The sequence below is a fragment of the Daphnia pulicaria genome, chromosome 9 (genome assembly GCF_021234035.1).
Source record: "Daphnia pulicaria isolate SC F1-1A chromosome 9, SC_F0-13Bv2, whole genome shotgun sequence".
NCBI classification, from domain to species: Eukaryota; Metazoa; Arthropoda; class Branchiopoda; order Diplostraca; family Daphniidae; genus Daphnia; species Daphnia pulicaria.
Window position 1 is genome coordinate 1,424,126 of NC_060921.1, and position 14,507 is coordinate 1,438,632.

General features: G+C 40.3%; 4 protein-coding genes across 8 annotated transcripts; 1 reads left to right on the plus strand and 3 right to left on the minus strand.

Moving 5' to 3' along the window:
• Positions 1-2,072: 2,072 nt before the first annotated feature.
• LOC124313046 (tRNA modification GTPase GTPBP3, mitochondrial-like) lies at positions 2,073-9,627 on the minus strand. Of its 2 annotated transcripts, none has more exons than XM_046777734.1 (12): positions 9,323-9,627; positions 8,960-9,259; positions 8,513-8,899; positions 8,164-8,451; positions 7,879-8,101; positions 7,618-7,810; positions 5,997-7,170; positions 4,437-4,609; positions 4,041-4,256; positions 3,872-3,939; positions 3,724-3,806; positions 2,073-2,504 (listed from the first exon to the last, which is right to left on the minus strand). In XM_046777734.1, exons 1-6 carry the CDS (start codon positions 9,441-9,443, stop codon positions 7,639-7,641), a joined length of 1,491 nt encoding a protein of 496 aa, XP_046633690.1. In that variant the 5' UTR covers positions 9,444-9,627; the 3' UTR covers positions 2,073-2,504; positions 3,724-3,806; positions 3,872-3,939; positions 4,041-4,256; positions 4,437-4,609; positions 5,997-7,170; positions 7,618-7,638. The 2 variants fall into 2 exon arrangements, with proteins under 2 accessions (XP_046633690.1, XP_046633689.1); XM_046777733.1 differs by having other exon boundaries at positions 7,618-7,803; positions 7,872-8,101.
• LOC124313756 (rab effector Noc2-like) lies at positions 3,703-4,507 on the minus strand. Its single transcript, XM_046778566.1, has 4 exons — positions 4,437-4,507; positions 4,041-4,256; positions 3,872-3,924; positions 3,703-3,806 (listed from the first exon to the last, which is right to left on the minus strand). The coding sequence occupies exons 1-4, from the start codon at positions 4,505-4,507 to the stop codon at positions 3,703-3,705; spliced, it is 444 nt and encodes a 147-aa protein (XP_046634522.1).
• Positions 9,628-9,778: 151 nt separating the features above from the next.
• Positions 9,779-12,210, plus strand: LOC124313147 (SEC14-like protein 2). Its single transcript, XM_046777900.1, has 10 exons — positions 9,779-9,897; positions 10,355-10,424; positions 10,492-10,535; positions 10,614-10,734; positions 10,801-11,019; positions 11,101-11,181; positions 11,251-11,450; positions 11,518-11,657; positions 11,722-11,870; positions 11,934-12,210. Exons 1-10 carry the CDS (start codon positions 9,850-9,852, stop codon positions 12,050-12,052), a joined length of 1,191 nt encoding a protein of 396 aa, XP_046633856.1. The 5' UTR covers positions 9,779-9,849; the 3' UTR covers positions 12,053-12,210.
• A 392-nt stretch (positions 12,211-12,602) lies between these two features.
• Positions 12,603-14,416, minus strand: LOC124313178 (BTB/POZ and MATH domain-containing protein 3-like). 4 transcript variants are annotated; one of them, XM_046777960.1, is made up of 4 exons: positions 14,182-14,415; positions 12,925-13,956; positions 12,749-12,815; positions 12,603-12,714 (listed from the first exon to the last, which is right to left on the minus strand). In XM_046777960.1, the coding sequence occupies exons 1-3, from the start codon at positions 14,208-14,210 to the stop codon at positions 12,749-12,751; spliced, it is 1,128 nt and encodes a 375-aa protein (XP_046633916.1). In that variant the 5' UTR covers positions 14,211-14,415; the 3' UTR covers positions 12,603-12,714. The 4 variants fall into 4 exon arrangements, with proteins under 4 accessions (XP_046633916.1, XP_046633915.1, XP_046633917.1 ...); XM_046777959.1 differs by having other exon boundaries at positions 12,603-12,711; positions 12,746-12,815; XM_046777961.1 differs by having other exon boundaries at positions 12,603-12,801; positions 14,182-14,416.
• Positions 14,417-14,507: the final 91 nt, after the last annotated feature.

Here is a 14,507-nt window from a genome sequence, read left to right on the forward strand (position 1 = left end):
AAAAAGGTAAGAATAATATTTCCTTATAAAGAAGACTTGTAACCCGCCTCCGGCTTCTGATTGAGGTTATAATGTCATATCACGAATGAGTGAACGATGAAGCCCCCTGGAAGAAGAAGAAGAAGCATGTCATCATCATCATCATCATTTTTCTTAGCATCTCTCTTTTTATCTCTAGTACACATGATGGGGGCCAAAAAGATATTTTACATTCTGAGCCTATATCATCTGACTTACATCACTAGATATTACTAGATAGTGTATGTACCGTTACGGGCCACGGAAACCTCCGCACAGCGCGTTTTCTCTTTTGAATTTAACTAGGAACAAATCGGTTTCTTTTTTATTTCTTAATCATCATCTTTTCGGTGATAACCAGAAATTATTCCTTCTATAAATATTGGCTCTAGTTTTCTTTTCTTTTCTCCTTTGTTCCTTTTTTTCCTCGCAGCTTTGCACGTGTTTGACTTTGAGTACATAAGGAGCAGCTGTTCTCCGTCTTTTTTTTTCCTCCAACGTTCGGGAAATTCTATTTTCGGTCGACGTGCCTTTATAAGACAAAACAAAAATGTAGTCGGGACTCTCTCTCTCTGTTTTTGGCCAGCCAAAAAGGTTTCGTCACAACCGCTCTGTGTGTGTGTCATAGCTTCGAAATTCTGCGCAGCCCCCCACTCACGCTCACTGTGTATAATTGGACGACATTTACTCGGATACAACTCGATTTTTCTTTTATATACCTTTAACGTAGTATTCATGGAAAAAGTTGTTGCCATCTTATATTGCCCGTCGCCATGGAGAAGTGAAGCCTCTGCGGCTGTATTACTTAGAGACCCATCAATAAATCGATTTCGCGCATGTAGTCACGAAGACAGACAACTAGGCTCTATATGATAGTCAACTTTTTTTTATTTTGTCAACTGTTTCTCCGAAGAAGAAGCTCAAAGGAGACCCTTTTCTTCGACGTAGAGCCCTCTCTTTTTATTTATTTGATGGACTACGTGACGTCATATATACATACAAGAGCCCCGGCAGATTAAGCTCCGTGATGGGCAACTCGAATGCGACTCACGTTGTGTGTGCCCAAGAGTTTATAGGTTCCAAAGTGCACTACATCAAGTCGGTTGGAATTTCACTCAATCGATCGAGATTGTGCCAGAATTTCAGGAGGATATTTGACTGTCGGTCTTGAAGGAGATGCGGAATTTTAGTTGAAAAAAGGATGGATAGAAAAGGGATAGACTATATACACTCCTTCATCCCCGACATTGTACATATTATATAGATTTAATCCCTGGCTTATTTATTCGCCCTTCTTTTATTTTTTTCTTCTCAGACCGCCAGGATTTTCTATTTGACGGAATAGATCCTTTCCTGTGCTCTCCTTTAATATTTACCAGGATCCCAGACGCCCATGGATCAAGTCTTCTTCTTCCTCCTTTTCTGTTTTCAAAGTGATACACGACTTTCCGGGTTTGTCAGACTCTCTTTTGTGTCTGGGGCGGAGAGAGAAAAATTTTCTGCTGATTCTTTAACTCTTTTATAGCAGCGGCGCATATGTGCTGGGATATATATATTCTGTCAGACTATATTGCGGCTATTATGTCAATCCAGCTATACGTGGCCTCCTTTTCTTTCTTCCCTATATGCACATCTGCATGAATTGAATTTCCATATTGACACCCTTTTTATTTCTCGTTAAAAAATAAGTTCGATCGATATTTTTCCGGTGGTAAGAGCTTCCTACTGTTAATGTTGGGTGTAGTATTTTTAAATTCCCTTGTAAGGGAAAATGTACATAAGATTGTAATCTGCCCAGCTGCCCGATAAGACGATGACCGACTACCTACCAAAAAACACATTTCTCCTTGCACCCTCCCTAACATGTGTGTGTGTAGATATCATCGGTGAACACGAGAGAATCCCGATGCGGATGAAGGTGATGGAGCTGAAGTGATTCATCTCTTGTATAAAAGATACAGCCATCACCGCTCGGCCCGTGTCCCTTTTTATTCTCTCCGTTTTCACCGATAGTCATCTAAAACGCACGGCCATCACTTGAGCAGAACACCAAAAAACGTGTATAATATCTTCTATTTTGCTTGCATAATTGTACGATTATACACATCATCCATTACATTTTTCACATGCGCTTGTCCAGGGTCCCGGATGTAAATACTAGACTAACATTGATGTTATTTTTCTTATTCTTTAAAAAATGGAAAAAATGTTTTGCATGAATTTCTTGATGGAATAGAATGACATTGCGATATTCAGGCAAATCGTATGGAATGGTTACAACAAGTGATTTTGATATGAATATTGTAATTTTGAAAGTTGTTATGTGTGAGAGAGAGAGAGAGACTGTCATGAACTTCTCATGTGATTTTGTAGAACCAGGCGCCGGATTTCTTCCACGTTTCACGGCGCTCCGAGCACAACTTGCAGAGGTAAGTGGGTTCCCGAGGATTGACCGAGGTGTCCACCGAACATTTCTGGCACACCGCCTGGCGTAGCAGTAGTAGTAGTAGTATAGAGATACATAAATATTCAAATGCGTGAAAACACCGCCAAACACTTATTGAATTGAATGGTTAAAGGAGGTCCCGCCGTGTGCGTTAAGAGGATAGAACTTGAATGTTTTATTCATTTCTCGGTAATTATTCAATTATTCATCCCGCTCGATGGCAGCGGGGAGGTCTAGATAATCAGCAGTTGTCAAATTGCCAATTGAATCATTGATTTCTCTATAAGCCAATAAGTAGACTACAGCAGCATTTGAATATGGCGCCAATTAGCAGACCAAGTCTGGCGTGTCTTGAACCGGATATAGCCCCTCCCGCGCACAAAACAGCTGGCGAAAACATTTCAATTAACCAAAATAATCAAAGTTGATATTTTCCTACGCGTCAATTTTAGGGAGAGAAAAGTAGGTCGACCCAGTCCAGGAAAAAATAAAATAAATTCAAACGAGACATAAAAGTGTGTAAAAATAGGTTAACAAAATAAAGAAACATGTATATAGAGTAGTAACGTGCTAGTCTAACAAAATCGATGAACTTATTCCGTTCGGCTGGGTTTGCTATGTCGTTGGGGCTCTCTCAGAGTGTCTACTATTTCCGTCCGGAATAAAGTGATATTACACGAATGAAAAGGCGCCGGGACTTTTTGCAGAGGCAGCAGACAAGGACGTGACTCGCAATTGGATGAGAGATAAGTGGGGGCTGGCTGGCTGCTTGTGTGTGTGTTTATAAAAAGATCCTTTTTTTTTATATATATTTTACTTATTTGGTTGAAGAGGCGCCTGTTTAAAAATAAGAAACTGGCGCCGCCCTTTTTCTGTGTATAAAATAACAAATTTTTCTTTTTTGGGTTGTTTCGCCTTGTTATAATACACACAAGCCCAATGTCTTTTCATTTAGACCAACGGTGTCAAGTGCCGACGGTTGAATAAATTAATTAGAACTACCTAAAGTTCTTTTTATACTTTCATCAGGTTCGATTAAATTGATGAAGAGTCCCCTCCCGAAAATATTGATTAAACCGGTGCAATTTCAACTTTGCAAGAGTCAACCAATTAGTTGGATGGAGGGAGGTTGGTACTATATAACTTGCAGAGTGCTCAGCACACACAAACAGCCAAGTTGCTGGACCGAAAAGTTAACCGGGAGAGAGTGGAATTGAATAATGTAAAACGGGATTGAATTACAATTTAATCATTTTTACCTTTAGACAATCTTTGCAAGTGACATGGCGGGCTGACGTCAGAGACCAGGAGAGGAACACGCTGGCGTAATCACCGCAGAGAACTGAATAAAAGAAATAACCAAAATTATTTTTAATTGGAGTCGCTGGAAATTCGATCGTTTCTTACCGCACTGGTTGGCCCCGTCTCCGCCGACCGCGTTCTTCTGGATGTTGCGTACCCTATCAACAAGTTTGCTAAGAACAAACGATTTTATTATCAAGTCGTCCGTCCCATCGATTGAAGAGGGGTGGGCGACTAGCTTGTTCATAATATGAAATAGGGAATATGGAATTACCCGACTCTAAGCTGCTCGTTCTCGCTAACCTCTTCGGCCCTTTGGATGACTTGAAAAACCCTTTGCTGTTCCTCTTGAGTTAGCGGTTCGATGGTTGAAGTGCTTCCAGCCGGGCGCCCAGTCGACTGCTGCTGCTGGGTCGGCCAGCAATTGGTCGCCGTCGTTGGGTTGCTATCGATCCGTTTCGATTTAGCCGACGACCACCCAAAATGTAATCTATACAGGGACGTAACACACACATAAAATGTACATTATTCAGCGTGAATAAAAAGGTGTGGGTGGTCCAACATGGAATATAAGCAACCCGCATGTTGTCACCCACATAGTCACTAAAAAGTAGGGCAATTACATCAAATCTTCTTTTTAAATTAAATACAGAAAGAAATAATATTATACTTGGCTCTCAGGGCTAATTGGCGGTCGTTAGGGCAGACCCACGCATCTCCGGCATTGGCGTCATCTTCCATTTTTCGGTCTCTCTTCCGTGTGACGGTCGGCCGACGGAGCGGTGAAATGATGTGATACTGATCACGGGATAGAAAGCAATTTCCTGCGCGATCCTCTTTTGACTAGATATAGCGTTTATAATAAGATATGCAGACAAGGTTAAATATATCATCAGACTGCTGCTAGATACATATGCGCAGTTGTGATATTAGAGACTCTCTCTCTTGAAACGCCAATGCAATATACCCAGACAACATCATTGGCTCTGCATTTGACACAGGATATCTAAGACAAAGGAAAGTGATTTAGTCACGTAATTCGATCTAGTCAGAGTTCTATCTATTCTATCTCTTTTGTTTCTCCCCCCAAAAATAGGCCTACAAAACAATTTACTGCGACTTTGTTGAGCTTGTTCTCCACTCTGGGCTGATTTGTCGTGCCGCTCTTCTTCGTGTGTGTGTCACGGGCCAATTATTTTTACGGGCAATATCACGGGAATGCCAAGGATTTTTCGGACGTTTATTTTTACTGGCCCGTCGACTGACAAGAGGTTCGAACATAAAGATATGTGTCTCTACAATTCAACTGGAACGGACTTTCTTATTCTTGTTTGTGTTTTTTTTTTTAACGATTCATTTTCCTTTTGTAAACTGAACCGGATATTTTCTTTGGCCGCAACATTAAATGTCGTTCTGGTTTAGACAACTTTTTGGTGTTTTTAATTTTATCGCAAACGTCGTCGCTATCGCAACAGTCGCTCCTCCTTCTTCCCTTTTTAAAAATATTATCGAACCGGTTTGTTCAAAAAAGAAAAAAGGGAAAATGGACATTCAACTGGCGACAATTTCTTCACGATAACTGAACGGACCGCCCTGCGCTATTGTCAATCCATCAGAGGAAAATAAATAAATAAAAATAAAAAAAACGGATAGAACTTACAGAGAATGTGCCGATTTCTGCTGGATATGCAAGTGACAAGTAAATACAGTCACGAAAAAAAAGGGGGGGAGGGGGGTTCCGGGACTGGCTCACGCCAAAACGGAATCTAAATGGAAGGCGAGAAAGAAAATGAAACAAAAGTGGAGAGAGTGAGAAAGCACTTAGGAAGAGAGAGAGGCTGTTGAACACAGAAAAAACCAAGCCCATGGAGCGGGGCGAACGCGGGTAAACATCTGTTGCTTCGTGCAGCACGCGCTGACGACTATATAGGCATCAGAGCACACACACACACACAAGTCTCCTCCACTGGCGCTATAGACACCGCGCATATCATACCCAGTTAGTAGTAGTACCCACCGGTGTGTAGATAGATATCAATACAACCCGCTACTATTGTCCAAATGTGACCGTGATTTTTCTCTTTCTCTATCCAATTCAATCACGCCCAAGGCTGTTACGTCAGATTACCACACACCAGATTATATACGCACGCACAACTTTTTTCCCCCGTTCGATCAATAAATTGTTTTTAAAAAACATTCTGAACGAAAAATAAAAATAAATAAAAACCTGCGTAAGATGGAAAAAGAGAAAAATCACGTCGGGTGGATATCGATGATTCACGCGCCTGCGCTGTGACGTCATCGTCCTTGTCTACACTCGAACCGCAGGAGCCGATTCGATACAGCTAGCAGCAGCTAAAGATGTCTGCCGCTCTCAATACAGACGATTTTAGGGTGGGCGTCGTTGTATAGCGACGGAAAACACACGCAGGCTTCGGTACTACTACACCACTCCCGCGTGATAAAGCTTTGTTTTCTCCCGGGGCAAATCTGAAGCGATTGGCAGAATAAAAAAAAGGGAAAATCAGAAGGAGAGAGAATAAAAGGAAAACCAAAACACAAAAAAAAAATGTTATGTAAGTCGAGCTCGTGTAATTATTGACGAGTTGACTTTGGTCTATCGATTTATCGGGACCCAGAACTTTCGTGAGACCAAAAGGGCTTCTTCTTCTTCTTCTGAGTGTGCCATCTATATAGAGCGTCTGGAAATGGCATTAACGACTGAAAGCTGAACACCATTCAACTTCTTTGACATCAAGAGCAGCACCTCATTGGTCGAGCTCTGACGGGGGGATCGTCGCATAATCTGCGACGAAATGCGCAAACCTTTTCAGAATGATGGAATTGTATAATTTTCGCCGAAGCTTTTGAGAGTTGGCGGAGCGCTATCGTTACACGATTGGGAAAAAACGGGCCAGATCCATTGATGGCGATCCATCTCGCAAAGTGCAATCACGGCGCTATTGTGTGTGTGTCGTCGTGAGTTGTAAGACGAGATTGCGAGAGCTGCTTTTTCCCGATGACGACTGCATTATAACAGACGGTCGTGGCCATAAAAAGGGGGATGACGGATAGTGAGCCACACACAGAGAGTATCGCAGCTAGCTTAATAAGCGTATATACCATGAACACAGGGGGGGAAATCGATAAGTGTACATGTCGGGTCAGTCAACTTTGTTCTGTGGGACCGGGAATAAAAAAGAAAAAGAAAATTGAGTAAAATCACGATCGTGTTCAATTTGACTTTCTTTTTTTTTAAAATTTGGTTAACGTCAACTTTTATGTCATCAACCAGAAAAGAGCCATGGAGATATGTTGGAATGGAATAATTCTGGTGGTAATTTGAGTCGATACGAAGGCCATCTAGTGCCCGGATGGCAGTCACAACCAGAGTCGAATTTCTTATATATTTTGGTAAGAACAAATAAAGAAAAGAAATCGAATTACTATGGTAAACGTAGACGACGTTACTAAATGTTGCTATCGTGATGTAACCGAGCGCTTGTCAGATTCCCATGTTCGCTTGTTTACCATTCGATTTAGAAAGTGACTTGTTCCTGCCAAGGCGATAAACATCCCAAGGTGAGATACTGCTGCAAGGATACAAACACATCCGATTCCATTTCTGGCGTGTCGCATTTCCAACATGTTGCGACGTACGCACAAAACGGTGGAATGGCATTTCAAACGGCTGGGTCGTAAATTTGTTTTGATATCGTCCGAACTTTATGGGAAATCGGAGTCATTCGGTAGACCAGACGGAATGTATGGGCGAGATCGTCTTTCAAGGGCTTCCATATTCTTTTGAAATCTTTCAAATGAAATTGGATTGGCTTACGAGTTATTACCTATTTTATTTGCCAGAGCAGCTACTTTCCTATACAAAAGGATCGGAAGAGTACGTCGAGCATTTCTTCCGTTTCGATTTTGCCACGGGCCGTGATGGAGCCCAGTTGATTGGCTGATCGGCGAAGGTACTCGCCGGCCAGGGCCAGGTCGCCTTGATGTTCCACGATATCGAGAAACTTGTTCAAATATTCCCATATATAATATAAATAATTATAATATATAAATATATACCATATATACCTACCATATATAAATATTCCGAGGCCAACTGGACGTGATGGCGTTGCCTGGAACTGGTGATCAGCGGGGATTCCTGCAACGGATTGGCGCACAATTCCGCTAGTTTGCCCTCCAGGTGGACCAGAAATTCTCCCAAACCTCTTTCGGTTTTGCACGAAATGGCTGACAATTCCGGCGGACGGTTTACGTTAGGTGAGACGAGATCGAGTTTATTTAATAACACGAGGTAGTTGTTTTCAGCATCTGTAAATAGTTAATTGCAAATTACTGGCGAATTAAAGAGAATTAGTTGGGAATTAATTTACTGAATGATAAGTTGAGACGTTCGCACTCGTGGCGGATCAAGTCTTTTACGGGCTGTTGCCACAAACTTTCGGGTCCTCTGGAAGCATCCATGACAATAATCACCAAATCGGCAGTGGCAGCTGCTTCTCTGGCTCGTCTGAGTCCCTCGTTTTCAACCGGATCAACGGAATGTCTCAAACCGGCCGTGTCGCATATGACAACGGGGAATCCCCCGATGTCTAGCGAAATTTCCAAAACGTCCCGTGTTGTCCCGGCGTAAGGAGAGACTATGGCAACGTTCCTACGACCTAAAAAAACATAAAATTTTTAACCATTGTTGAGTGAATTTATGAGTTTTGAATCAATTACCGAGTATGTTGATTAATGATGACTTTCCAGCATTGGGTTCGCCGATGATTGCCACTTTTACGCCACTGCGTAGTCTCTCTCCTCTTCTGTTGTCGTTTAAATGGCTGTCGACCTCGACCTTTAAAGACTGGACTGAATTTCTCAATTCACCTAGTACTTCCTCTCCTATATCTTGATCTTCTCCAAAGTCAATAAAAGCTTCCAAGTGAGCCATGCAAGTGAGGACTCGAGTCCTCCACAAATTGTACAATCCTGCCAGCTCTCCTGTGGCCTGCCTGATGGCTTGACGCCTCTGAGTTTCAGTTTCAGCTCGTAGCAAATCTGCCAACCCTTCCACTTCTGTTGCGTCAAGTTTTCCTGCTAGGTATGCTCTCTTCGTGAACTCTCCTACGGAAACAACAAAGAATTGGCAGCTGTGCAATGTAATGTGGTATTAAACACTGATACCTGCCTCAGCTAATCGAAACCCAGGGAGTTTATGGAGAGCATTAATTACAGATGAAACCACAGCAACACCACCGTGCACGTGGAGCTCTACAGAATCTTCACCTGTAAAACTGTGTGGCTGGGGAAACCATAGAACAAGTCCATTGTCCAACATCTCCTCATTTTTGGGATCCACTATTCTGCAGAGTAATGCTTTTCGTGGAATAACACTATCCTTTTTTCTCCTCGTCATTCTGTGGATAACATCCAGACTTTTGGGCCCAGATACTCGAATCACAGCAATTGCACTTTTACTTAAACCTTCATAATAGAACATTGCATTAAAAGGGGAAATAGTCACACAAAAATGTCTTTGCAACAAACCTGACGATAACGCAAAAATGGTTGATCGGTGTGTTGTTGTTGAGCATCTTCTCGGGTATTTAAAATTTGATATGAAAGACGGTTGGTAGAGGCATCTCGTTGATTTCAAGACTGCCAACATTTATATTACCTTTACTTTAACTAGTTTCTGTTTTTAAAAACATGCTCCACTAAACAGGGGCACCGGCACCGAGAAATGCAAAATCGAACAAAGCAGCAGACGACAAACGTTTCCCGATTAGCATATTTCCCGCTGATTTTTTAAGTTTATTGATTTTTTGAAGCCCGCTGAATTAAAAAAACTTCATACAAACGCAGATAATGAGAGTCTGAGTCCGCCATCCAAGTAGACTGTCCAACATTGTGTACATTACGGGTGTACCAAACAAACTTAAAGTTATCTTATCACGACAAAATTGATAGAAGAGCTCGCTTACTAAATATTATGGACATAAAATCAAGAAAAAACTTGTTGCATTCATTTTGTTCACCTTCAGCGAAGATATCCTGTGTTTTATTGACGAGCCATGGATCTCAACGATTTCAATGAAAACCAGAAAAAGATTCTGAAACAGGTGCGTAACTCTTTTCTTATTATTCTTGTTATTATATGCTAATAAGAACTCCTCCATTAATTATGGTGCCCTCTGTTCAAAACCTTCTTAGATTTAAATGAAAGGGGATTAATTTGAAAGGGGATTAATTTCTATTAATAAACTTTCCATTCAGGAGTATAATTAGTAGAGTGAAATTTTCATTAGAAATTAAATTTACATATTGTGGAAATAAGTTTTCATAATAATATAAGTGATTGGGATTTGCTAAGTTGACATTTTCTCTAGCCGTAGACATCTTGTGGGATTTTCCCATCACTTATTAACCGTTAACCTTGATTATGATAACACACATCAAAACAGATAATTGTGACAGAATGAGCCATTGAATCCGCGTTATCTCCTTTGTGTTTTCGCATCGAATCTTTATAGTTTATCATCACTCAAATTGTTGACTTTGTACATCCTTTCTCCATAGTTTCGCGAGGTGGTTAAGGATTGCCAGTTACCAAATTCTGAAGATGCTTACCTTGCACGATGGCTCGTCGGTATACTATAATGAATAATTCGCATTTTGGTTCGTGTTACATCATTATCAAATTTCCTTTTACACAGCCCGCGATTTTGACATTCCCAAAGCTGAAAAAATGCTCCGAAGTGTAATAAGACAAATCTTTTCAAATTAGAAATAACAATCTAACTTTATGTGTATACTTTTTGATGTCTTCAACTATAAGGCGTTGGAGTGGCGTCGTCAATTCAAAATCGACAGCATTCTAAATGATTTCAAGCCGCCGGAAGTCTTGTTAAATTACGTTTCAGCTGGTCTAGTTGGAAGAGACAAAGCGCAAAGTCCCTGTAAGAGAAAATCACAGATTAAATTGCTTGCTGAAAGATAAATAATGGAATTTTGCGCATTTTCAGTGTGGATTACTCGTTATGGAAGGATGGACATGAAGGGTATCCTCCGTTCGGCAAAGAAACGCGATTTCGTCATGTACATCGCCTATTTGGTGGAATTCAGCATTTCAAAGGTGATAGAAGACCCGAAAAAGTACAAGCCCAGCCCTGACGCCATTGTCCAAACTACCGTCATCTTTGACTTGGAAGGTTTATCCATGCAACACATCACTAATAGACAAGGTACGTTAAATGCTTATACTCGGATAGTGCTCTATATTTGAATCAAAAACATATATAATTTTGTGAATTTTACTTTTATAGCTGTCGATGTTGCCATCAAATTGATTACCTTATACGAAGCTAATTATCCTGAATACCTGAGCAACATATTAGTCGTCAACGGTAAATGGTGGACAATTTTTGTTCAAGGATGTTTTAGTTCTTAAAACATTTTCCAAATTAAATTTCCAGCGCCCAAGGTTTTTCCTCTTCTTTTCGCCATGCTGAAACCTTTTATTCACGAACGAACTAGGAACAAGATTAAAATCTTTGGTCACGATGAAAAGGAATGGAAAACCGCCATTCTGGAATACGTCAATGTCGAGGAATTGCCCGTCGCATACGGAGGGACTATGACCGATCCTGACGGAAATCCCAACTGCATCAAACTGGCAAGTTCTTTTATTTATAAATCAGTTCTTGCTGTTATTTCTTTATTACAATCCCTTTTAATCGCAGGTTAACATGGGCGGAGTAGTTCCAAAATCGTGCTACTTCAGCTGCAAACCTGACATCAGTAATAAAAAGTCTCTGTCGATCTCAAGAGGATCTAAGGAGCATTTGGAATTCCCAGTCAAAGAAGCTGGTGCCGTCCTCAAGTATATAAATCCTTATCCAACAGCGTTTTAAAGAGATCGTGTCTAATTTGTTTCCCTATTCAAGATGGGATTTCCATACAGAAGAAAGTGACATTGGGTTCGCCGTGTATCGAAAACAAGGAAATGAATTGATCGCGATCGTTCCGTCAGATCGGATCGATTGCGACATGTCGACCGAAGAAGGAGAACTCCAATGTGATGAGCCTGGCGTCTGTAAGTGACCGTTGCTTGGCTATATTGCATTCGACATGTTACATTGATCTTTTCTCCTATTAGACGTGATTGAATTTGACAATGGCTTCAGTTACATTCGCTCCAAGAAAATCTGGTACGCCATTTCGGTAGGATCAGCCTCACTGGTGAGCCAAACCAGTTCCGACTTGGACAAGATTTAATAGACCTTCAAATGGCGAATAATAACGAATGACATATGGACTGATTGAGATCCTATCTGTTTATATAGAAATTTCACACTATTTTTTGGGGTAAATTGTTGATACTTTCGGGCAAAGCATAGAAATGGAGAAAACAAATAAACAAAAATGTCTCTTGTAGTCTTGTTTAATTCAGTTGTAACTATATATTCACACTCAAAATGTGTCGAAAGCCATTCCTTATCTTGCTAATATGCTATTTCTATTGTGGATAACCAAGGTGGTGCTGCTGTACTGGAATAAAGATAACGGATAATAATAAATAAAGATCTCATGAGATCTTTAGTATTTATTCCGTCCCTTGTGGTTGTTAGCCACACCAACATTATAAATATGAATAAACTTTGTTCGACAGAAGCTAATCCAAATAATCCTTCCTTATTATCAAGTGTAAAATTCTAAAAAGAAAAGATTATAGGACTTTTTGTTGACTGTGTAAATTGAAGAGTATACGAAGTTTATGGAATTCGACTCTTGGGCCTATGATGGTAGACAATTAACTCTTGGCAAAAATGATATGATGTAGTGTATAGCAAGTAGACAGCACGATGACAATTGCTAGATATAAATTTTACCAATACAAAAGATTCCCTTTCCAACAATTTATCGATAGTCGAAATATAGATAGGTTATATTTAAAACAAGTTGTTAGGAATATCATTCTTCATCCAGAAGACCATTATTGTCGGTTCGAATTGACAGTGGTATTGCTACGTTCGAATCACTAAAGAAGAAATAAAAACAATAAATAAAATTAACGGATAAAAGTTCCACAAAAAAAATTTCTTAAATAATTTTACGAAATAAATGCAGCATCAAAGAATAATCCTTACCTTTTGAAAGACGGTGACATTTGGTCAATAATGCGTCGAGTAGCCTCTAGACAGACTTCAGGGTAATTTTTCTTCAGATTCCCCCAATCTTTTAGTTGAGAAATTTCTTTCCCATGGAGCGACGTGAATTTGATTAATTTGAGAGTTTCTTCCGTTAGCTCGTCAACTGAATGAATGTGTGCCCACGCCATCAAATTGATCACGTTGTCCACGCGGACGCAGTCTAGTAGAAAATCGATACACTCATCCTTCAAATCATTAATGTCGTATTTGTCGGCCGCTTCAAATAGCTGCTGGGCAGTGATTTCAGTCAGCGGTACTGAAAGCTGGACCGAGTAAATGTAATGAAGCAACTGCTTGAATATGTCTGGATGGATGTCTGGAATGCTGATTTGGCCCGTCTTCTTCTCCTTCATCTCGTGCTGGAACATTGCGGCAAAGACGGGACTCCTGGACACTAGTATGAGTGAATGGCCGCTAATGTGTTGATCATCTTCGAAATTAAACTGGACATCACAGTGAATCTGCTGGACGTACAACTCAGTTATTTGTTTGAGGGCGTTATTTTTCCTTTTAACGGCGGTTTCAAACTCCAGCAAGAGATGACAGGTCAAGGGATTCCATTCGTTTGGATTTGACGTCTCCCATGATGTAATGTCGGTAAAACATTTTTTAGCTGGGCAGGCAATGTATTCATAGGAACCCCAGTGATTCCGATCATATTTCTCCAACATTAATCCCTCTTCTTCTTCATTCATAACGATTGAAACCTTAATAGGTTTCGATTCATCATCTTCTCCGCCCTTGTCGCCATCTGACGCCCAGCAAAAATCTACGTCACCCTTATATATATTATAAGGAATTGTGTTTGTAAAGATAAAAGATATATCCAGTTCACACATTTGATTTTCAATTTTAAATTCCGTCGAATAACGAAATAAAGTTTCTTCGTATTTTTTATTCGGTACTTCCAAATGAAACGTAATGCAAAACAATCCAGGCCGTCTTCTTTTCACGATAACCGCCACCTCCCTTTAATCACAAATAATAACAATTTAATAAACAAAGTCCAAAATCAGTAGCACAATTTGTGTTCGAGTGACTCATCTGATAATTTCTTAGAGAAAACTGGAGACCACAAACAACAGCGTTACTATTTGCTGTGTTACCAACGTAACGTATTCGTACGGTAGTAAATGCCGTAAATCACACTAAATACTACAACTTATTTAAGGTTACGTATAAGCTTTGATTTACCTGGGTTTGTTTTTATCAATAGCTGACATCACACTGCAGTTCTGTGAACCTTATGAACGAGAGAATTTGGAAAAATGGAAACGCTTTTCACTTTTACGATAACAATCTTAAAAATTCCGAAGTAGACGGTGATATATTAGCTACAGTTCTACTACTACAGACTGAAGAAGCAAGAAAAAGTCGAACTGTCAAAGCCAAAGGCCCAAAGGCAAAATTGTTGTCACGCAGTAATGAGCAGAGGTGCCAGATTAACACTTATTAGACGCCGGTAATTATTACCTAATATCCGTTCCGTGGTGGTTTATACCTGTTTATACCTTTACCTC

Excerpts from the sequence above, each read along its gene's own strand:
- LOC124313046 (XM_046777734.1), bottom strand. The coding sequence starts at position 9,443 with ATGTTGGCAGTCTTGAAATCAACGAGATGCCTCTACCAACCGTCTTTC. Across the intron at positions 8,900-8,959 it reads GTTTCGATTAGCTGAGGCAG|GAGAGTTCACGAAGAGAGCA; the intron begins GTATCAGTGTTT and ends TTGTTTCCGTAG. Across the intron at positions 8,102-8,163 it reads ACGTCTCAACTTATCATTCA|ATGCTGAAAACAACTACCTC; the intron begins GTAAATTAATTC and ends AACTATTTACAG.
- LOC124313756 (XM_046778566.1), bottom strand. The coding sequence starts at position 4,507 with ATGGAAGATGACGCCAATGCCGGAGATGCGTGGGTCTGCCCTAACGAC. Across the intron at positions 3,925-4,040 it reads AACGAGCAGCTTAGAGTCGG|GGTACGCAACATCCAGAAGA; the intron begins GTAATTCCATAT and ends ACTTGTTGATAG. Across the intron at positions 3,807-3,871 it reads AGACGGGGCCAACCAGTGCG|TTCTCTGCGGTGATTACGCC; the intron begins GTAAGAAACGAT and ends TCTTTTATTCAG.
- LOC124313178 (XM_046777960.1), bottom strand. The coding sequence starts at position 14,210 with ATGTCAGCTATTGATAAAAACAAACCCAG. Across the intron at positions 13,957-14,181 it reads ATTGATAAAAACAAACCCAG|GGAGGTGGCGGTTATCGTGA; the intron begins GTAAATCAAAGC and ends TTGTGATTAAAG. Across the intron at positions 12,816-12,924 it reads ATGTCACCGTCTTTCAAAAG|TGATTCGAACGTAGCAATAC; the intron begins GTAAGGATTATT and ends TTTCTTCTTTAG.
- LOC124313147 (XM_046777900.1), top strand. The coding sequence starts at position 9,850 with ATGGATCTCAACGATTTCAATGAAAACCAGAAAAAGATTCTGAAACAG. Across the intron at positions 10,536-10,613 it reads CTGAAAAAATGCTCCGAAGT|GCGTTGGAGTGGCGTCGTCA; the intron begins GTAATAAGACAA and ends TTCAACTATAAG. Across the intron at positions 10,735-10,800 it reads AGACAAAGCGCAAAGTCCCT|TGTGGATTACTCGTTATGGA; the intron begins GTAAGAGAAAAT and ends GCGCATTTTCAG.